We start from the raw sequence: 23,881 nt of genomic DNA on the forward strand, positions 1-23,881 counted from the left end.
CACACTGTGGGACAGGAATGCTGAGTCCAATCAGCTGTTTCTGTATCAAGACATAATCAGTAGCCCAGAATACCATACCGCTTCAAATTTGCCTTAAAACTAGGGTGAACACTGAATTGTTCACATGTCAGAAAGACATACGGGGACTGGGGCAGTGCAAAGCCAGTACACAGAGACTGACATTGGCTGAATAGCTTGTCCCCTTAATGTGTCAATTGAAAGAGTTTAAAAGCACTGAGAAAGTACAGTGATGTGAGGAAAATACCTCACCTCTGTTGTATTCTCACTGGAAATCCTGCCCAAGCCTTTTTTCTTCTCCCTTAGTGATACTTGAATTGACAAAGCCACAAATATTTGGTAAAGCTGCCTGCTAGTACCTGTCTACTGTCCCATTCACATTTACAATTATTATTTTGTAGTCAGATTCTGCCTTCTGCTACTACTGGTTTTATGACATTTTGCCAGCGCTCCTACTGTTTCCAGCCTCTTGAGAAGGTTACTGCTGACTCACTGAGCCACAGGAATAACAAACACTTCACATTATTCAGAAGAACACTGACATAACTATTTTGCTGGAATTCATGCAAAATAATGTCCATAACTATACATTCAGCCTTCTTTCAAGCAAGATGTCTCACACAACTGAATCCCTCCCAAGCATTTCACAGAGCAAGACAGTAAACAATACATATCTTGGGCATGTTCTGCAAGAATTCTTTTTTAAAGAGAAATGGCACTACAAGAACGAAGCAGTGAAAATATTATCCACTACTTAAGTAATGCAGGCAGGGAGAAACCATAATGATGAGAAAGGTCAGAGAAATTTCCAGCTGCCAGGTGAAAGCAGGGTAACACGGGGATCTGGGATGACTCTTCCAGACCACACAAGTCTGACAGCAAAACTCCAGCCTGGTGGAAACTGAAGACATCAGGAAATTCATGAGAGATAGCAGACTTCCAGCGTGACAAAGGTAACTGTATGTTTGAAACACCATTAAGAAAGCTAAATTTGAAGCTGGTTGGTGCCTGAACTCACCACAAGCAGATGGTTCCATGTCCTGGTTGAACTATGGCCTACTGGAAGTGCTGTGAGATAAACTCATGCTTTTGTAAGCCTTTTAAGATGGCCTATGGAACAGAGCTTTGTTTTACATCCACCAGACTCGATCAAACAAGGACAATTTAATCCTTTCTCTGCAGGAAAACTGAAAGATGCTACCATTGAGTAACTGAAAGATATATCTTTTTATGGAAATAGAGATGAGATCGGAGAGGAAGGTTTATGAATTTGTTAGATGTCAGCAAAAATCAACTAGCAATTCAATTTTCATCTCTTTTCAGCCTACCATGCAGCAGTCTCTCTGCAAAAGAAAGCAAGACACATCTATTTCTCATTCTTGCTAGGTTTTGGCTTATTGGACCATATGAAATATGAGCTCTGCCTGACCCCTTCTAACACAGTGTTAGTAAAACAAAAACATTTGAGTAGGGGAGGGAAAGAAAACCCAACCCATGCAGCTATTTCACTTTAAAGGACACGACGGTTTAGTGTAAACAAAGGGGGAATAAACTACAGGGATATATGCACAGTAAGAGTCAATTGGAAACAGCTGTTGGCAGATACTGTGACAACCTGAAATCTGGGGCTGCAGCTCTGGGTTGCACAAACTCCTTTTGTTTGTCACCGGTTTTAAACCCCTCTCATTGCATGTGTGTGCACACCCTGTGCACGTGTGTGAGGTGTGTTGCAGGAGCAGCAAGTGCATGGCAGCAAGCAGGGATATTTGGCTGGGAGTGTCTGTCCTTCAGTGTCTAACCTCAAGGAGGAAGATGTGGAGTAATGAAAAAACCTGCAAAAGGGTTATAAAGCCCGTTCAGCTATTGTCTGCAGCCATTCCTCGCAGCTTCTGTCTTTAATATTAGATCCACATAATGACAAACTGTAAAAAGAGAGGCAAGAATGTGAAGGTGCTATTTTAGTTTCCACAGATTTCTGCTTTTCTGGTTGCATTTAAAAGGGAAGTTTGAGGAGGAATACCAATCCGGGGCCAACCTGTACAATATTTCTGATATTCTGGATGTAACACTATCTGTTACAAACATTAAATTATCTAAACCAGTGGGATAGGTCCGGCAGGTGGTGTTTCCAACACCACAGCAGCAAAGTTCACAGAGCACAGTGCAAACTTGCAGGCTCCACAGGGACACTTCAGTCTCCAAATCTCCATCTTCCATGTTAGACATGCTAACAATAAGAGCAGGCTGCTTCCTAGTGAAGAAGCTGCCAGTCACAAAACCCAGCTTTTCACCTCTGGTTTGAGTGCAGACTAGCAGTTCAAGGTGCACTAACTTCATGGCACACCTGGACTGAATGCATGCCATATATCTTGAAGTGCAACGTTCATGCTCCAATGACCTTGCTTCTGGAGGCGGTAAAAGAAAGACAAAACACAGAAACTGTCCAGTCTCCCTTTCTGTATAGAGAGGATTCTTCTCAAGTACGATTGCCCAAACTTGCACAGCAGAGGAGGTGAATGCTGAAAAACATGCATTGCTGCTGCCCACATTGCTTTTCTTTTGGACACAAAAGATTTTTACAAATAAATACCTAGTGCCATACCCAGTCCTGGACCACCTTCCTGATCCTCCTCACCCTGCCAACTGAGAACATGAAGTTACCACTTCTAGAAAATGTTCCACCTGTTTACAGGTGTTCCACCCAGACACAATTCAGGTCTGTTAAACATCATGAAAATCCTGTTGCCCTTATGCCTCCCCATCCCTCTGCCCCAGCCTCAGCCAGCTTCCAACAGCAGCAAAGACATGTGCTGGCAACTGCTGCAGACACAGAAATGTAAGCCTTGCCTCACTGAAGGTCTGGATGGTGGGGGGCCTGCTGACATGCAGGCTAATGCCACATAAATAGCATAATGAGAGCCTCCATGGGTTCCACTAAGCAAGGGAAAGAACTCTGCAGTCCTGGTGGTCTGGCTGCAACCTTGCTGTAACTGTTAGCTTGCTAGAGCAGACAAGCATCACATCCATATGAACCTGTATTTTCTACTGCCCAATGAAAGTTTTGCATCCCAGTACTGCCACAGCTTTGCCAGGTTTTGTTTCCAGCCTTGCTGTTCCTCCTCTGGTAGGAAAGGCAACTTTCTCAGTTTGATCAGTGTCTGCACAAATCTGATAGTGACAGACCTCAAACCCAGCACTCATGTTGGTAGAACGACATAAAAAAATTTAGAGGGCCCTGATGTCACTGCATTTGAATGCATCAGTGATTGCAGGAATACACAAAGAAACTCTTGGCTTCAAAAACCTAATTTACAAATAGAAGACTTAATTCTTCACAGAGTATTCTGTGAAGAAGTATTCTGATTCGGAAGGGACTCACAAGGATCACTGAGTTCAACTCTTCAGTAAATGGCCTATACAGGGATTTAAACCACAACCTTGATGTTATTAGCCCCAGGCTCAAACCAGCTGAGCTCATCTCAGGGTCTTGAATATGAATGCCTGTGTTTACCACTGTTCTCACCACAAGTCAAAAATGAACATGACATTCAGCTCTGCTGTATTCCAGGGAGATCGTCAGAGCAGTATTTAGAAAGAAACACACAGAACAGAGGCAAATGACAGACACAGAACATGGGGGACACATTACTTAGAGGGAAGTGCAAGCACTGCCAAAGAGCAGCTTTCATCTACCAATGAGCAGTGATCACATTCTAACGATGAGTCTTCAGATAGAAGCTGATGCCCAGCTCTTTGACACACAAAATATGTGAGTGTGTGTATTTTTATTAACTGAGATAACATGTATGAGGAACGTGCTTTTATGACACTGTAAGAGAGGTTTAGCTGAGGCTCTGCAGGTATTAAACAGCAAGACTAGTTGGGAAAAGAAACACATCCATCTGTTTAATTTCATCCCCTCTTGCCTGTGCACTGATCATGGCACACCCTGTGAGCTAAGGCTTAGCACACTTACTTGGAAAGGAGAATGACACAGTTCTGGGCCCTCCGGCCATCAATCACAGAGAGCTCTTTCACCTTTCGTGTGGAGAGGTAAAGGTCTTCTGTTGAGCCCATCTCTTTCTGCATGTATTTCAGAAGGGAGGGAAAAAAATCAGTATTATGTTTCTCACTCAAGACTGATAGACTTAGTGTAGTGAACAAACCCATCCCAACCTAGAAAAATCCACCCACACGATAAGAAAAGGAGACAAAGGCAGAAAGCATGGGGGTAGATCCTGTGTTACTAGAAATACAGAAATCATTCATTAACACCTGTAAGCTCATCTTTGATCCCAAATACTGGACCTGATTCTGACCTATTGGACTCACTCTACCAACAAGTATCTTATGTTAATGTGAAAAACAGGCATGATAGGAGGATCAGGGACAGTATGATGAAGCCCACTCATGTCACTGCAAATCCTTCAGCAGATGCCTCCTCCAGGGGTTACACAACATTCTTGAAAGGCTGCAGCACAATCAATAAACCCCCTTCTGTTATGTCTTATGGCTGCCATTGGACCTGACCAACCCATGTTACATGAACGATGCAAACAGTAGGGCACAATGGCATTTTTCTTACTAAATGGTAAAAATCTACATTTAAACTATCTTTTCTTTTAAAAACTAATACATTTAATCATACAGAAATCACTCTTTTCCAAAGTTGTCTGTACATCCCCATTGCCATACTCATCACCTGAAAAAAACTTGAAAATCCAGTCCAGAACATTTGTCATAGCACACAGAGATATAATATTTGCAAACTCAGCTCTGACCATCCAGTTTTTATTTTCCCAGCTAACTGCTGCAGGAATTGTTTTAAAAATGCCTTTTCATGAGATCCATATTGTCAGGCCTTGAGATTTTGAGGTTTACCAGTATAATATAGCTTTGAATGCACCCATCAAATAAGCAACATGACTTCTTTTTTAGCATATAACAGCAGGCATGCTGAGTCACATCAAAAGGTCCATCTACCCCAGCATCCTGTCCCTGGGAGTGGTCAACAGCAGATACTCAGGGAAACATGTCAGATCATGGCAAGCACACAGAATGGGTGCTTCCCAGAATTCACCCTCAGGACTCAAGGTTCTGCAACTCAAGACTGACTTACACCACTATGACTAATCTCTAAAGAGATTTTGACACCCAAGCATTTGAGAGTTCAGCGTAAATCCTAGGTTCACATTGCTAGTTGTCATTTCAGTTATTGTTACAGTCAGCTACCACACATCTGTGTTGCTCCTGGATGTAAAAAGGACTTATGCAGCCACATCCAAAAGTGCTGCAGTGAGTCACCACCAATAGAAAATGGCATTTTAAAGCGGGTACAATGCACCAGCTGAAGACATGCACTCAGTAAATTCTTCTAGATGCACCCAAAGCATCTAGCTTGGCAGAAAGAAAATTGCAATGTTACTCAATATATCAAATAGTGTTTCCAAAAAAGGCAAAATTGGCATTGGGTAAATGTATTATTTCTGAGAGAATAACTAACAATACCAACAAGAGGAGTGCCCCCAGTATAATCCGGCATGTAGAGATTTCAAAGTTTTCCTAAGTTTTCTCAGTTTGTGGGGAGGAAGACAGGGGAATATGGAGATGGGCAGCTGTTGAAAGGAAGAAAGCTACTTGCTGGTCTGTGCTCTTGGTTTAAAAAGCTTCACTGTTCCTCACTAGCTAGTATTTGTAGACAAGGATGCCCGGATGGTGACAACCAGCACCCATCCTAATGGAAAAAAAAGTTTCAGCCTTTGGCTATGTATGTGAGGTGGAGGGTTAGCCAGCTTTCCTTAAAGCCATCCAGCAGGAATTGATATAATAGTCCTCATGCCATTTCCAATTCCACAGCCCACAGGGTTCAACACAGATGAATAACTTGAACTATTCAGATATGGCCCACTCCTTGGTCATAAGGGCTAAACTCATCTAAAAATACATCCTCTTCAACTCGTATTGAGGAGAGAGGTATTTATAGCTACTTGAAGCCATGTGTAAGCAAAAGCAGATGAAGCCTCAGGTTTTACCAAAGCCAGATTCCAAGCTTAGCTGAAGGAAAACAGACTGCATTAGGACTATCCATATTTTCTCAGAGACAGAAAAAGAGGAGCAAGGGGGCAGTGGCGACTAGCTTTTGTGAGAGAGCCCAAGCCCTGAACGAGGAACAGCTGGAGCTGGCATTAACCTGACAGACAAGATGGCTAAGGGTTATGCCATCATCCTTTACTGACTTCTCATCTGGGATAACACTATGTTATGTGCTTCAAAGCCTATTTCAGATTTGATATTTTAGTTCCAAACTCAAAACTCAGCTAAAACTTCAGTGCTGAAATGACTATACATGTGGAATGTGCCTTGCTTCAAATAAAATTTGATGTTTATTAGCTGAAGACTTGTACCATGGCAGCACCCCAGCTTCTTGCAATTATCAATACTTCAGAGAACTACATCTACCATATTGACTTGTTTTGATATACAGCCATGTTAGCCTCCCCCATGTGGCTTTCCAAACACAGTTCCCTGGGCACTCATAGTGAGAACTACTTTCTTCTGAAACCACCAGAGACACTTATGATCATACCTGAACAAGCCTTTCCTGACAGCATTGCTCTTACCAAAACTGTTGCCAAGAATTTTGCTTGACAGGTAGCCAGTTTAAAGACACGTGCGTAATCCAATATCTCTATCTAAACACCATTTTAATATTTTACTGAACTTTCTGAGGGTTTCAGCTGTCCATTTGAACTCTTCCACTCCTCAGATGGCACAAATCCTTCTGCCAAAGTGCCCAGTTCTATGCAAAGAAGTATTTCCTTCATCAGAAGTCTGTGCCTAGTAAATGCATCTGAAGACTTCAGTACTGTCCAAAGCAGACAGAACACAGATGGGAACAGTGGGAGAGAAGGGTCCCTGAGACCCCCTTTTGTTCTTCTCTTGAGAGAGTATTACTTTGGTTAAAGAAGAGCTCATACTGATATTCTTCTTTGTCCCTGGTCTTTTTTCCTCAGATCATAGAAAAAAGGGACTACAGACACCAGCAGTGAGATACAAGCAAGTGAAAGAACAAGAACTACCTCCTATCACAGAGATAATACAGCTAAAAGTATTATTTGTACCACCTTCTCCATCAAGAAAGCAGAGAGCAAGGGCATACCAAAGAGTAGCACGAGCTGTGACCCCAAAACGGTGTGGTCCAGGACTTTACCTTCACACACATGGCAAGAGGATGGGGAAGCAGACAATGATACTCACCTGCTTACAGGAGGAGGGGTTAGTTAGCAGGTCCTATGCAGGCAGCAGCCGCAAATAACGAAGAAGAAACATGCCAAAATTAGCACAGAGAAAGATACCAAGTTCAACAAGGCAGCTGAATTTAGACACACATTGTTTTCTAAGAGCATATAATGCTTAGCAAGTAATACTGGCTCAGATGGTTCAAAGGTATTTCAGCATTCCTTTGCATACTTTAAATCAGCAGATGTCACGGAACTGAGTCCTAGGTCTCTTATGAAAATAATAAATTTGGTCTCCAAAGCATAAATCTTTTAGGTCTTTAAATATTAACTAGGATAATGCTTAAATACCTTTACAAATCCAGTCCAGAGCCTTACTGAAAGAACTGCCAAGGTTATAACTTGAGGGTCAGTTCTCCTCTCCTGATGCACAGGCACTGTTTGTGGGTATTAACAAGTATAACAAGCAACAACTTGTTTCAATGGCACGTTATACCCTTTAACGACTTGTAGCCAAGTATTTTGAAAGCACTCAGTAACCACCAAAGAGGCCTTACAGCACTTCTGGAAGACAGACTCCAACTATTTCATCACATACTCAGTGCTACAGGAAAACACCAGCTATACTGAATCAAAAGGTCAATATTACACAGTAAGATTAGAGCAAGGTCAAAAGACAAGTAAGAATACTTGGTCCACCATTCTGTACACTGGACAATTTTGCTTTCCCTTATAGCCACCAAAAAGGACTCACTGGGCTTGAGAGAGGAGGAGAGACCCTTTGTCATTCACAAAATTAGGAAAATAGAAAAATTGTTTAATGTAAATGAAACTGGAAAAAACTATGAAGATCATGTTAATAACAGCAAAGAAAGAAACGTCTTTACTCATTCAACATTTCAGATGCAAAAGAGCAGGGCTTTGCATTGACATTTTTCTTTACAGACATTTGGATGAAGTTTAAAAGTCACAAACCCAGAGTAAACACATACTTGGTGAGAGTGGAATATTTCCGAAAGTAAAAGAGGAGAAAAGACTTAGTGTGAACCGAAAAAATTCTCATGATTTTTTAAATCAAAAGCAATTTTGGTTGCCCTGTCTTTAAAAAAAAAAAAAGAAAACTGATGAGGACTTGTTGATTGGAATCCAGTTCACACTGGAGCAAGTATGGATGAAAAGTAAAGTATCATGTAAAGTAATAAAACCAAAACATTTAAAGAATAATGTTTAAAAATAATGTAAAAACCTCAGCAAAAGCTGTAAGGGCAGCAAGATGTCTAACTGCAGAAAAATACAAGTAGCTTACATAAGTGTTACTCTAGTGTCTGGAGCCACTGTCATAAAGTGTGTTTAATGAGGACGGAAGAGTACTGTTCAGAGACCCACGGAGGCAGGGGTAAGGGTCAGGTTAGTTTATGGCTGAACAGCTCAGGCTGCTTGCCAGTGATTGGTAACACCGCCATAAATATTATGATTCCAACTGAGTCCAGGACAGCTTTGGCTTTGGATTTTGGGGACAAAAGGAAGCAAGGCTTTGCAAGGTCATTTCTAGTGAGGAAGCTGCAATGTTTGCACCTGAAACATTGGAACAGAAGCTCTTGGGACAGGGTCTAAATCCACTCTCTTAAGAGCACTGAAATTTCATGTGCCTTTCTTCTCCTCTGTGAAAAAAGATCTTGTTTCAAGGAAGGTGATTTACAGAAAGAGAGAGGGACCTGCTGAATAGCACCAGCTATTTGCAGAAGCAGAACGAGAAATGAAATCTCATCATGCAACAGTTCACATCCTTCACAGCTTATCCATGTGGCTGTGAGCTAGTAAATAAGAACAGTTATTCATTATGTTTATTGGATTAGACAGAAAAATAAAAGAGAGAAAGGAGCAGATGGAAAAGACAAGGGGTTGGATTGTTAATTTTAAGGTACTAAGTCAGTTAATGAAGTAGCTATGATCACTGTAAGGAATAATCATAAAGGTTGTTTATAGCAGTTGGGTCTGTGTCTTCCTAAAACTTCAGACTAACGATCCAGTTCTGCAGCATACAAAACATTGAAAATATTCCAAAAGCAAATGAAAGCTGGGGGAGTTCAAGGAGTGAAAGTACAATCCATCTGCTGCTAAATCTCATTCAGTAGAGATAGACAGATTGAAAGTAACTTGGTTTCCAAGAAAAAGAGGAGGGGAAAAAAGACATTCTAATAAATGGCCACTTTTAAAGTATGCTGTTTGTTCTATAATCTGTAATTCAGACAGTTTCGGTCACCTAGCCAGTTCAGGCAGCTGGCTGTTTAAGAAAAAACAGACAAAATTAAAACCAGCTAATACAGTCACCTTGCTCAGTACTTGGGGAACTTCAGCATTTTTTTCTCTGGATGAATGGAATAAACAGAAAGTTTGTTATGCAAATATAAATGTAAAGCTCCAAAGCTTTTGGAAGTCAGTGGCCACTGACATTAACTAGAGCATTAGTTGTTGGTAGGTGCTCTCTCTGAGAGCTGCCCATGGCTATGAAGCATGTCTAGAAGTTTAGACCCTGCCCCGTGTGTCCATCCAAACTTCTTTTGGTCTTCAGATTTTTTGAAGTGTGGCAGAGCATCAAATGATGCAGCCTGACTGCAGGTAGCCAAGGGCTCAGACCATTGTCATGTATTCATTTCTCCTCCAGAAATTCAAGACAGAAAAAGTATGGAAGAGTTCACACCTACCTGGTGCCTCTGATACGCAGAGAACATCTTTTCAAAATCCTCTAGATCCAGCACCTTGAACGCCTTTAAATCATCAATCTCATTCCAGATCGTGCCATGGATCCTCTCCTAAAAGGAAAGGACATATTTTAACAAGATAGCAGAAGTATTTAGCTAAGAACATCCAATCCCATTTGGATAGATCATTCTCTTCTAATCACTGGTCCCATTGCTATTTACTACTGCTGTCATTTTAGAGGACACATTTTGTTTCAAAAGTCAAAGGAGAAAAAATAGTCTTTGTTGGCTTTTTTTGGGGGGGGTTGGGGGGAGGTGTTTCAGGGTTTTTTTGGTTTGGGTTTTTTTTTCATTTTTAAACATCCTATTTTGTATTTTTCATCATAGCAAGCCTCTAATGAAAAGGCACATTCCAAGACTAGCAGACCACATCTCAAGAATTATCCATGATTCCACAGTATATCTCCTTTCAAGAGTGACCATCTGTCCAACACAACAATTGTGGTCATGCTGAAAGGAGTGTTACCATCAGGAGGGAAAAGCTTAGGAAAAGCACTGAGGCATGACAAACCCCAGACACATCTTCCCTTCCGCAAATTTTTCCAGGTTCTTTTGTAAAGTCTAAATGGCGTGTGGTTTTCATTACGTCTGCCTGTGAAAGTAGTTTAAATTATTATTTTATTTTACTTTTAAGCTTTTGAGTCTTTGAAGTCTAATTGTTTCCTATTACATGAACTCCCTTGTCTACATGAGGTCTTTGTCAAGCCAGATAGACACAAATCCAGATCCCTGAAATAGCATCATTCACAGTAACTGGAAATGTTCACAAGCCCTGTGATGATACATTATCCTGAATGCCACGAATCCTAGATGTTTGGCAGATAATTAGCATGGAGGGAGACAGGCACAGACTTCTACTTGCTGTCCACCAACCCCAGACCAAACAGGGTCCTGTAGCACACGAATTAACTAATCAGCAGTCATCCTAAACTAAGTGAAGGTCTTGGGTCTCCTGCTGACATTCTCAGGACACATTTCCTGTCTGGCAGAGGACACAAAGATCAAAGCACCTTCTCCTTCCTACTGACTCTTAAGGTGCATGTTGTGTGGGACAAGCTTTGGGTGCTCTTCACACCACTGACACCACTATTCTTCAGTTCCTTTAGTTTATCAAGTGTGTATTTATTAACTACAAAAATAATGAAAATGGTGATTAAAAGAAAAAAAGAAGTGGACAAAAGGAATTGTAAAAATTGACCTAAGCAAATCCCAGGAGATGAGGAACCAGCAGAACACCGGTGCAGAGAAAGCCAGGAACCACAAGCAATAGAAATTAAACCCTCACATAGGTTCCAGCTCTGAAGTATCTGACTTGTACCTACACAGCACAGTGCGTTAACACTCCATTATCAGAATTAATTAGGAACAGGCTCTACTTCCCATTCAGAGTCATCAAAAGGAATGAGGGAAATGTGCTAAGCCACAAGGCTCAAGGAGCAAGGAAAAAACCTGACTAGGATAAAATGAGGGGGAAATAAAAGTGTGAAGTGTTCTGGAGGAAATTCCTGGCAGGGCAGACACTGTGGAGGAAAACCAACACCCTTTCTCCAGAGGCAGCCTGTGAGTGCCTGAGGGTAAGGAGGGGTGTCTGCAGTGCTGTTCACAGTGAGAGCATATCCTGGATGGGAGCAGCACCCATCTCTGAGCAGGCTCACCAATACCATGATATCATCCCTTGCAATCAGTGTGGCTCTTCTTTCCATGTTCTTCCAGGAAGAACACATGACTGTAACATGGCAAACAAGCCAGGGAGGCTCCTCTCAGCCAAAGCAATAGGAGACAGAATTGATTTTCTTTTTATCCTCGCCCTGAACTCCACTGCCAATCTTAGCCAGAAGCATCCAGGCAGAGTGATCATTCTCATTCAGCTTCCAGGATGGCTTGGTAAACCATGAATTATAAATCCTGAGAGATATATTGAACAGCAGAGCAGTTCTCTGAGTGCCTCACTTTTTCAGAATGTCCAATCAAACTCTGAAATTGTAGAGTATTTCTTGACAAGAGTCCTTAGAGTTATCACTGGGATAGTGCCCTAAGGACACCAAAAGGCTGTATGCTGTGTTTGGTAGGGGCTGGATGTGACTCAAGACAGCTACTCATGAGTCTTGCCCATCTACCTGTCCAGCTGCAAAAATCTCATGGGAGTGAGGTTTCCTCACTAATGGCAAGAACAGTGAAAATGTCCTACAGAACAGTCTAGTCTGAATGAACTGCAAAGGTGCCAAAACAGGAAGTTCTGGGACTCAGAAAAGGACTGCAGAGAGTAGTTCTCCCCCTACTTTCCCAGGAAAATAACCCAGTGAAAACTATTCCAACTCCAATTCAGACTAATTTCAAGAGCCAGGTTGAATCTCGTCCTGCACAGGATGGTTTGTACGCTACTTGTAGCAGAAAGATAAATTCCAAAGCAGCACCTATTGCAATGGCATGCACAAACAGAACTTCAACCAAAGCAGTCCAACTTCAGGGCTAAGGCAGTCAAAGAAAAATCAAGGCAGGCATAGGTATGAACAACCTTTGTTACACATAACACTTGCAATGGCCCTGTCCCTCCTATTTCTACTATAAGCTCTGTCCTTGAAAATTTTCATGTTGCTGCCAGATAACTTCCTAGACTGAGCTCTTGATGCATAGTTTACACAGTTATGGATTAACTGGCTGATAGTGCCTTGTCATCAGCCAGAGAAGACAGAGCATTTTCAGAGAAACAGATTTGTATAATGTGGTTGCTATGATAAATGATTCCCTCAGCACCATAAAAATATTTAGGGTCCCTAAATAACGATATAAAAATAAATTCTTTATTCATTCTTTTCTTTTTTTTTCCTCCTCTGCCCTTAGAAAGAAAAAAAAAAAGAAACTGAAAGAAAAGAGCAGTCATTTTATCTGTAATCTTTTTCTCCCCATCTCCATTTTTTTGTTTATTCATTCATTTATTCATTCTACAAGTCTTCCAAGATCTGTTGTTCCTGTGCTTTGGAAAGTCTTGGCCCACTTGGAGAAGTAAGCCCTGTGAACTGTACTTCCCAGCATCCTCTAACAAAATGGTGACACATACCAGGTCAGGAAATGTCTTATTATGAGAACAAGTATTGACAAGGCATTTGCTCCATCAAGCTGAGTTCTTGGTATGTTGCATTTAATAATTCACTTGCTGTAGCAGTTGCATCATTCCACCTTTACAGTGAATCCCAGTTTGCTGACAGACCTAAGGACACTAGAAAATGACAGTGGTTCATGGCACTACAAATCACATCAAGCTGTCCTTTGCTGCATCTGAAGGATGATTTTATTTACCCTGATGGATAAATAATGATATTCTGGAAGGCATCAAAGTCGATCATGCCTCAGTAACCTCACAGCAAGAATGAAAACCTACAATACTTCCATTTGACCTGCAGGTTCAGAGAAACCATGGAAACGATGAGTGTTCTGTGAATACTGGAGCAAGCAACCCTGCTTATTAGTAGGTTAATATTTGTAGAATATTAACCAGAAAAGTGGAAGCAACTTAAATTTTAATATGGATTAATCGTTACCTGTTTAATAAATATAAACATACAGATTTGAATTCCATTATGAATAATCTGAAAAGTGATATGAACAAAGCACATTTTCCAAACTTTTCTCTTGATACTGGTTCCTTTCTTCAGTATGAGAAAAATCCACTTCAAGCAAAAGCTGTATTTTTTGCCTGTTTTTTTAATCAAGACAACTGTTTTATCTCATGGTAGGCCTAGGCACCACCACAGCCATTATGACTAGCTTCACAATGAGATGTTGGAGAACTCTTTCCATTTACATTGAATCTCTAGCAGCAGTCTTTACCATTTTATGCCATAAACCTCAGTCTGCTTTTAGGAAGAAAGTTCCAGAAATCAGAACCACTGATAACATTATAGAAACATTTTTTGAACAATTAGTGTCAAAATGAGCATTTTCTGTTTATGTGACTGGCTGTTTTGGGGAGGCTTGGTGGTTTTGATTTGTTTTTATGTGTGTGTATGTGTGTGTGTTTTGGGTTTTTCAAAAAACTCCTATATGGTATATAGAACAAATACCTTTCTTATGAAATTATTTCAGTCAGGTCTATTTAGAGCTGGCTAAAGAAAGCCTCTCAGACACCAGTGATGAGAGTCATTACCAGGACACTTGATGGGTAGATGCTTCTCCAGCCATGACATAAGAAGCAGAGTAGTTGAAGGTTGACTTGATTTATTCTGAGAACTTCAAATCAGTATGTTTATATTTATTGAATTGGTAACTATTAATCCATACTTACAATGTTCTTGAAACCAGTCCATTGCTTGGATAAACCATAAATGTTTGGTCCCTGATTGACCTTTGGTGTTGTGTAAAACTGAGAGTGAGAGAGCATTGCTGCCCAGAAACAAAGAAAGGAATCTTTCCAGGATATTACAGTGGTTATATTGCAATATCTTTTTCTTTAAAAACAGAGATCCTTGGCACCAGCACCACTGTAGTGCTGTATGAATGGAATTCACAGACAATGCTCCAGTGCTGTATGAATGGAGCTGTGGTGTGGAAGGGCTTCATCAGAACTCAGCTCATCCAGGCATCTAAATGTCTTTGCCACTGATCATTAGCTCACATCAAAGCTAGCACAAAGTCCTTAATTCTCAATGGAAATTAGTGGGGCGTTGGAGTTTCCGTGTTAGAAGCAAAGATCCTTTCCAGTCAAACCTTTTTTTGTGGTGCCCATGGGAACTGTGGACAATCTGTTATTGTCAACTGCTAAGAGCCTGACTGTATTTAATATTTCTCCTCATACCCCAAAGCTCAATTCTTTCCTTCCAAAGACAAAATCAGCATTGGAAAAAAAAAGGTGTCATAAGAATTATCCTGGAGAACAGCCTTGATTCCACTACTGAGAAAGTATATTGCAGACAAATCCCTCTCAGCCAGCTCTGTCCACACTCCTGTTGGCATCTTGGCTTTCCCTCACTCCCTCGAGGCAGGCTGCATGGACAGAGAGGAGTTTGGTCTCATGTGGGATGCCTCAGTCCTGGCATCATCTTCATACTTTCCTGAAAAATCTCCTGAGAGAGACTCTGTACTAATTGCTTAGAGAAAGGTGGTCTAAACAGTATGCAGAGGTAACTAAGAGCTGAATATTTGACCTACTTGCAGCCCTAACTTTATGTACAGCTGTTTCCAACACTGAGTTCCCTCACCTTGCTGTGTTTCATGTATTGTTCCTCAAAATGTTTTTGTGGGGAAAAGTTGTATTCCTGTGAGCTGGAAGTGAAACCCTACCACAAATCACAAAAATACTGTGCACACTTCCAAGCCTCAGTTTCCCAGGCTCAAAAACTTGGGATGAGCTGCTCCCAGAATGTGTTTGTTTTGAGCCTTCACTTATTCCAGTCTGGCTTCTCTGACAGCTCAGTTCAGGAAAACACCACAGAAGTGCAGCAAAGGTAACAAAAGGCATAACAAGGCCCATCCAACCTACTCGTGACTCTGTGCTCAGAGGACTCACATCCACGTGAATAGAAAGATACTGAAGCAAGAAGTCTAGGATAACTGAGGAAGATGACCAAAACATATCAGCTTCTCCAGCAGTCAGTGACATAAATAATCCCATGACAGAGTGTAACCCAAATGACAACATGATACACCTGTACCGACACCACAACCTCTGCCATTTTGCAGAGACCATACCAGGTTCAAAACACTAATACTGGCAGACACACCAAAATGGAAGCCCCATCCCCTCATGTCCCTTTTTCCAACTATTTTGCCTTCCTCAAAATAGCGTCTTTTAGGCATCTCACCACCCAGGTCTTCAATTTTATTAGCACAGCTGCCTTCACTCTTAACCAGAGGGCAGGATAAGCCTACAGTTACTGTACACTAAACAGAAACACCTGTGACTCTCTCTTTTTCATATAAATTCATATATATACCTATATTAGTTATTATTTCTTTTCTTCAGAGCACTAAGTTCCATGTCCTGCAAAGGAAAATAAATCCTCGTCCTTACATTCTCTCCCACACCCCCCACGTGGCCTTGACAGACAAGCACAGACGGTGCAGCAAATATTTCACTTCACTTTATTTTAAAGAAAAGGGGAGAGGGGGAGAGAGAATTCTTGTGGCATTCCAGAGGTCCCTGGACACTCATTCCAAATGCCGGAGTTGGGCCCTGGGTGAGTTTCAGCCTAAAAGAGAACCTGGGTTTCTAGGCAGCAATCCAAACTCAACACAGACACTTTTTTTTTCCTAAATCAGTTAAAAAAATTAAGATCTAATGAGAAGGGATGGGATGGGGGGAAAGAAGAAGGGAAAGAGAGAGAGGGAAGAGAGAGAAATGAAGGGGAAGGAGATACAACGAAGGGAGAAGAAAATGAGTGGAACAGGAAGAATCCAAGTCCTTTGGGGGTTTTTTTGCCAGCCTGGAGTTTTATCACCAATAGACAGAGTTCTAACCATTCAAGGAGAAAGGCAGCTTCACTCATGGCCATGAAAAAACAGTGAGGAGAACCAGGACATCTTTCTTTCCATGGTGATAGCTCCTGCCAGGGTAGAGGAGGCTGGTTTTCCAGATGGTTCTCACCATGTTCTGCCCACATTGGCCCTGGTTACCCTTTTCCCTGGTGCACAAGTGAGGGCAGCTCCAGCACTCCAGTCCTGGAGATGTCCAGCTGTCACTTACATATTCAGCCCCACTACAGCTTTGCTTAACCAGATATTTGCATGCCCAGATCTATGCAGCTCAATCGATCCAGCACCTTGCTCATCACAGGGGATGTGCTGCACTGCTGGAGAACTCCCTCAATACAATTAATTTCACAGCCCTCTGGCTGTGAAAAGCCTCTTGCTTCTATGCCACTTTGCATTTCATGGCATTAACAACACTGGGATACACTCAGAAAGTAAGTCAGTTGAGAAATGCAGTTTCTTACCTCACTTAGTTTAGCCCAGTTGAAGGATTTCAGTGGATGTGAAGGTTGCGGGATGGATTTCTTCTTCAGACTGGGGCCACCGGTGCTGAAGGTGGTTGTTGAAGGGGGTGGCACCCCCATGCTGAAGAAGGGAGGTGCTCCTGGTGGAGGAGGAGGTCCTCCTGGTGGAGGTGGTGGAGCAGGAGGAGGGGGACAGCTGGAGAAAGGCAGTGGAGGTGGCAGCGGTGGCAAATTCTCGGACATGTGAGAAGAGGACAAAGCTAATGGGCCACCTGGAGGAGGGGGTGGTGGGGGAGGGAAGGTAATGCTGCCCCCTTGCTGGAAAATTAAAAAAACACAGAGAAAAAGAAAGCAAACAGTTTAAAAGGCACAATAACTCCATGTTGCCAGCTGATGTGATTTTATTACGACTCTCAAAATATTTGATGTTTTCCTTAAAGCCTCCTGCACTCAAAACCATCCAATAAAGGGAGGAATCTCAGCTTTCAGAAAGTTTCAAGCCCATGGAGTTGTGGAGAAGAGCTTGAAAAAAGGAACCATAAATGGCTCAGAAAAACAGAAAGCTAGTAGAAGAAGCCAAAATGTATTATTTTCTCCTTATGTATGAAAAAAGAGAAAAGTTCAATCTCATGAACTTTTGAACTCCTGGGTTTAAAAGCTAAGGGTTTGAAACACTGAATACCTGTCCTTAGGCCTCACTAATGCAAAATGGGAGAGGGGAGGAGGGAATGAATCTGCTTTCTGCAGTGTCTGACTTCTCGGGGCTGTATTCTGGTGAATTCTGGCGGCGCAGGCACTGCTGGGAGAGAAGGAGGACCAAACAGAAGGGAGCATCTGGAAATGTCACTTTTGCAGAACTCGAGGCAGTTCAGATAGTCTTGCAGCACAATAGTAATCCTGTTTCTTATATACTTTTGTATCAGGGAGGTTTTTCTCTATTCCACTGAAATAACAACCAGGGCCACCCCACTCAGCAGTGAAAATTATGGCTGGAGGAGGACACGTGTGCCTCAGCAGCTCCTGCAAGGAAGGCAGCTGAGGAGAAGGACTGGAGCAGCCCATGCATTAACCATTCTATACCACCAGCTCAGGGATTTTGGTGTCAGCTAAAAGCTGAGCAGCTTCTAAGTGTTCTCTATTATGACCACAGATGTGCCTCATGCATAATACGCTTTTGTTCATGGTTCACTAGTTAACAGCCTTTAAACAAGGATGGGGAAGACTCCCAGTCTCATACCGAGAACTCATTAAGTTGAGCCACCAGATCATTCATCTGGTCTCGGGTCTGGCGCAGCTCCAAGGATTCCTTCTGCAGCTTGTCCTTCATTTTGTTCAGCGTCTTCATCATTTCATCCTTCTCCTGGGTCTTTGTTTCACATTCCCGCTCCTTCTTCTCCAGCCTGCTCATCAGCTCAGCGTGGTCTAGGGGGAACAGGCAAGTGGGACCAATGAAATAAAGCTCATGAACAGTCCCTGGGGAGATGTGGGTTATGCTGAAATAAAGCTGACAATTCTGTCAGCTCAAGCAGGGATGCATAATGAGAGCACGAAAAAGAAAATAGAGTCTGACTGTCTTGACAATGACCTTCAGTGATCAAGACAGCAACGCCTAAGTTTCTGTTAGACTGTAAAATCCCTTTATGTGAGGACTGAAGGAACCCCCGTCCTGTGAAACACATAAACTGTTCACCGTGACACAAAATGTCGTCAAAAGGGAAAGTTGTGCCCAGCTCTGCTGCTCTGTGAGTGAACCTGGATCAGTTTCTGCCTATGCAAGCACAGAGGAGGCACTCACCTTTCCGGAACTTCTCTGCCTGATCCCTCCACTGCTTGACTTCATTTTCATTCACCAGCCTGAAAGATGAAATGAGATCATTTCAACTTTTCCTCAGCTACACGGGTGGAAAGGCAAGTGGCCATTATGCATAGTGACAAGCAAAAGGCAACCTGGTGAGTGTACAACTTTCTACAGGATCACACCAGTGGTCCTTCTGGATCCAGATTCTGCTCCCTAGCCTACAGCTAATATAAAAATGATGCCTTTTTACTCAATGTCATAAAAAAGGGGTAAAGAAATGGCTGGGGAAGAAAGTCCTGGTACATTCCTGTCTTCAGGTAATGCCCTCAAAGTGCCAAGTCTACTTATTTTGAAAGAGGGAAGTCATTACTAAAATAATCACAGCTGCTCTGGGTTACAAATTACCCCATCCTTAACACAAGACCAGATTGCCATTGTTTTTTTCTGCTTTCTGTGGTTCTACTTTTTCTTTCTTACAAGGAGGAAGAACACTTTTCTATTGCGTAATACATCAGTAACAAGGCAATTCTCGTGTCTCATAATAGCAGAGCTATTTCCTATTACTGACAGAAAATATGCAGGGAATGCTGGGGATTGATTAGATATGCAGAATGAGGAGTAGCTATGAAAGTAGAAAGGGAAGATCAGGCATGAACTCTACAATGAAGTCTGGCATCCAACACCACTGTATTTTTCCATGACAAGAAATCGGTTTGGATTTTGGCTCACGCCTATAACAAGAGGAACTGTAAAAATTTTAGTACAGGAGAATTTGGTTTCATAGAGGACTTATGTTCTATAAATGTTCTTTTCAGTGGATAACTCGAAAGGGTAATGGGCCATGAATTACCTGCAGAGGCAGTTGGATGAAATGAAGAATCCAAAAGTTTGGCTAAAAAAGGACTGAGAACAGGGAAGTTGAGAAGAGAGCCAGCTCATGTAGCTAGACTTCTCAAATGATGCATCCTATGGGAAAAAATAATGGTAATGCCCTCAACCAAGTCTGTGGGTGAGAGCAAACACACATTTTATGAAGAGGTAAGAGGTTTTGTATGCCAAGTGGGGACTGCTTTTCCCTATCTGCAATCTTTCTAAACCATCTGCTCATTAGTGAGGAATGGGATCTCCACAGAGATGGTATTATTTTTACTTTTTAATATCAAGGAAAGCTTTCATGAGCACCCTGAATGAAAAAAAGGCACATGAGGAAGCTATGTTATAAAATCATATCTTTTCTGCTCTTGTAACCAGAATAACATTTACTAGAAGTCAAATAAAAGCACTTTGCTAGAAAATATTGCCAAGCTAGGATGTCATTAAAAGGAAACTACTTAGAAGATTTGACTACTTAACAAGACAATTAGAAGCTATAAGTTGGAATAAGAAAGTCTTCACATATGATATTTTATTTCTTAAGCACCTGCATATTGATCATATTCTTATACCTGCATAACAGAAATAAACAATAATAACACAACTTACATTTTAATGATATTTTTGACATTGAAGTTTTCCAAAGGAGCTATATCTGGATCATCTCCTCGTTCATCCTGGAGAACAATTTGTTGGAGTATTCTGTCCAACAGCTGCCACTGCTGGAAGTTTCCCCCATTCCTCTTATCTGTATTGAAAAAAGACCAACCCATGAGAACTTCCATACCCAAGTGCCCAGACCTGCCAACAAACTGGCATTCTTTCCTCCCCACCTTTCATCTCAGCCCTGTGTGTGATGAACTACAGAACACAAAGACTAACTCTGAACAGATGCTACCAGATTATTTACAAACACCTGGCATACTGGGACAGCACATAAAAGGGATGGGCAACTTTGTGCCTGATATGCACGTTCAGGCTATGCAAGCCTCATGACAGGTTAGCTAAAAGTTGCACTTTAAATGTCTGTAAAAAGGATTTCTTTGTGGTAACGAATATTCAGTGTTTTCTGGAGCTTGATGTTGAGGTCACTGTAAAAACAATGAGATGTTCTATCTGCATGGTTGGTTATCTGCAGGTCAATGAAACTCAACTGCCATGAAAAATTCGTACAAACGTGACTGGAAAGTGCAGGGATAAAGGACAGAAATTGAACCAAAGGGACTGATCCCATGGATATCGAAACAGAAGAGCCAGAGCAACATTAAGTCCACCTCAGATCTTTAAGTTACACAAACTAGATCTTTAGATTCTTTAAAACTGCTCCAGTACAATCCTGCCCTGGCCTAACAGGATTTAGTCCGTCTGCCACCAAAAATCCCAGTCAATACATAAAGCTCAAGCTCTGTGCTAAAGAGTCATATCAAAGAGGCCACTGAGATGAAGTATTGCTTGAATTTGTACATGGCAGTACTTGAATCTAATGGGAGCCTGAGAACATCCCACATGTCACAGCACTTGCTGAAGAGCACACCATAGCACATCTTCCTCATGTTCCCTTCTCAGTTTGACTGCTCAAATATGGATGAAAGTAATGGAAGACCAGCACCTCACACCAAACAGGATCAAGGCAGGCAGTCCTTTAGTGACCTTGCTGTTACACTCTGGATGCACAACTGAATTATTTTATTGCCGTTAACAAGAAGATTTTTATCATTTCCTTTGGAAACAAATTCCAGTATTATTTTTCACTTTGCATTTGGGAGCTCCCCACTGATGCACTGGCATGAGACAGCAGCCTGAAGACTTACTGTGGAATTTCCCAGTGGCAGAACAGCTTTCAGTACTGTACTGTTCCACCAGAAAAAAATCCTCATTGTCTTTTTTTTAATATTCAAAATGCTATCTATTTCTGGTAATTCCCTGATCTATAGCACAAGGCCTCTTTTTTAAAACTTCTGATTTAAAATGATTAAAAGCTCTGTCAGTGACTAAGTGGAATGTCTCAGCTACTCAGTTTTATTGGCAAGTGCAAAGAGGTCAAACTGCTGCCCTAAGTATTGTGACAAAAATTTTGCTGGGTGTAAGATACCAAGTTCATTAGCCACAGACAAGTTCTGAATGGGAGACAAGGGCAGTGTGTGCCCTGGTATCTGTGAACTTGTACCTGTACCAAAGCTTCACCCATCTCTCCCATACCCTTGCTCTGGGAATCTGTAAATATACTCACATGGCATCTGCAAGCAGTGCTGCAGGATGGATAACAAATAGGGATAGGCATCTGTATGCTTCAATCTCTTCTTGATCAACTCAAACATCTGAGAGGCACTTTTTGTATCAATGTGGATCTGAAGTGAGAGAAGAGCAAAAACCATCCACAGTGAAAGCCTGATTAACTGCAAAAGATCCAACCAGTACAAAGACAGGCAAATTTCCAGCAACTGGACCTCTGCAAAGTCTCCTGCCATGTCCAGCTGCAGGTTCCAGGGACAGGCCACCTGGGTCTTTGACACCACCACTGTCATCCCATTGTCATCCAGTATGGAAAAGATCCTCAAAGTAAAGGGCTAGAAAAGTGGGAGGCATGCAAAGCCACCAAGAACTGTTCTGGAGCAAGCAAAACATTTGGGTCCTAGAAACTGGTGGCATAAACAGTGGAAACTAAGCAAGAAAGGGTCAGTTGTTCTGTATCAGTGTGCAGCAAGAGCTGTTCACCAAGAAAGAGGGGACTAAACCATCCAGGACCCCACAGTTTTTTATTGATGCTAGAGGCTGTCTTTGTTTTATGTTAGTCTTTAAAATCTACATACTCTACTGATCCTCTCCATGGGCTCTGAGGCAACAGTCATCAGCAGAGTTACATGTATTCATGGGAAGAATACCAGAAAATAGCCCAAACTTCACCCACAGTCCTGTAAAGGGGATGTCTGAAACTAGAAGGCATCCAGATCCTCAGGACTGAGAACCTGAGAGCACAGTTGAGAACCTCCTTCACTCCTGAACATTCAGGCAAACAAAAGAAAGAGGTTTTTATCCAAGATACTCATCAGAAGCCCTTTGTGTGACCACTGTTTTCACTGTTCACACACTACAAACCTCCTGCTTGCTAAATGAGAAACAGTGAAAACAGGAGCATCAGCCACTCTCAGCATCAAACATGAGTTTTAGGGAGCACAAAGGAAAGGTGCACCAAGCATCTCAAGTGGATGCAAGTTCAGCTTTGGCAAGTTCAGGTACTCCAAAGAAAACCTTACCAGGTCAAACCGCTTGGCAAGCTCCAGGTCATCTTCATTTCTGACCATCTCAAAGAAATCTAAATGTCTACGAGGAAACAGAAAAACAAAATGTCTGCCAATGTTCATGGCATGATTCAGACTTAAACTAAGTGTGTCACTAGAGAAGCAGCAATATCTCAGTTCAGCTAGAACGTGGAAATGGGCAAGCCTTTCTTACAGGAAGTGCTGTCACAGGTATACAATGCAAGGGGGTCACTGACAGGCCAAAAGAAAGGCTGGCAGAGGTGTACACGCTCTGTAACTCCTGTGCTAAGCCACTGTGTTGAGGTAAAGTGCAAAAAATAAACATAAAAGACGAAGGAAATATTCTGGTTTTGATGAATGCAATGCCTGCAGTGATAATACATTTCTAAATGTCCACACCATGCTTGCTAGCCAGCTACTGGATCATTAACAAGTTGTTTCTTTTAAACATGGAGCAGAAATGCATTCAGTGGATCAGTTCTCAACAGTCTCTAGACATGCCTATCGATAAGCACAGCAGCATGACTATGTTTGGATCTGGGTGACCTAATGAGTGACACATTTGACCATCTAGACTGGAACACAGCAGATGATGTGGAGAAAGGCTGTGGCACATTCCCCTGTACAGATCTGGTGCAAGAGTCTATGTAATCCGGGCATCTGAGATCCTCTCAAACCTTTGTTATTCTCCTGACTAGCTTGGAAAATCCAAAAGTGCCCTAAGTCCCTCCTAAACACTCCTGGTTACTGTCCAAAGGAACACAGATTACCTAGAGGACAGATTCTCTTATTCTTGCTTATAATGTTGCAGATCAAAAGTAACATTCCTGGTTCCAGCTCTGCAGCAAATTGTAGACATACAACTTGGAAACTCAGAACGTGCACTTACACCACACATACTCAGTCACAGTGAAGTCAATGAAGCATTGGCTTCCCTCCCTCCTACCAGAGCAGGCTTTTGTTCCAGTTTTGCTCCAAGAGAAAGCAATTAGAATAGTTTTTG

The 23,881-nt window shown here is 41.9% G+C and overlaps 1 protein-coding gene across 2 annotated transcripts in view; it reads right to left on the reverse strand.

Moving 5' to 3' along the window:
* Window positions 1-23,881, reverse strand: part of DAAM2 (dishevelled associated activator of morphogenesis 2) — a 174,001-nt gene that overhangs the window by 25,608 nt on the left and 124,512 nt on the right. Inside the window, exons 9-17 of one of the 2 annotated variants that reach the window (XM_063390853.1) lie at window positions 22,873-22,939; window positions 21,849-21,966; window positions 20,228-20,366; window positions 18,743-18,801; window positions 18,185-18,369; window positions 16,948-17,265; window positions 9,962-10,069; window positions 7,276-7,308; window positions 3,995-4,101 (exon numbers count right to left, since the gene is read on the reverse strand). In XM_063390853.1, the coding sequence (XP_063246923.1) occupies window positions 3,995-4,101; window positions 7,276-7,308; window positions 9,962-10,069; window positions 16,948-17,265; window positions 18,185-18,369; window positions 18,743-18,801; window positions 20,228-20,366; window positions 21,849-21,966; window positions 22,873-22,939 (1,134 nt within the window). The remainder of the gene's footprint in view (window positions 1-3,994; window positions 4,102-7,275; window positions 7,309-9,961; window positions 10,070-16,947; window positions 17,266-18,184; window positions 18,370-18,742; window positions 18,802-20,227; window positions 20,367-21,848; window positions 21,967-22,872; window positions 22,940-23,881) is intronic. The other variant, XM_063390854.1, reaches the window with a different exon arrangement.

Source organism: Prinia subflava, chromosome 2, assembly GCF_021018805.1.
Source record: "Prinia subflava isolate CZ2003 ecotype Zambia chromosome 2, Cam_Psub_1.2, whole genome shotgun sequence".
Taxonomy (NCBI): Eukaryota; Metazoa; Chordata; class Aves; order Passeriformes; family Cisticolidae; genus Prinia; species Prinia subflava.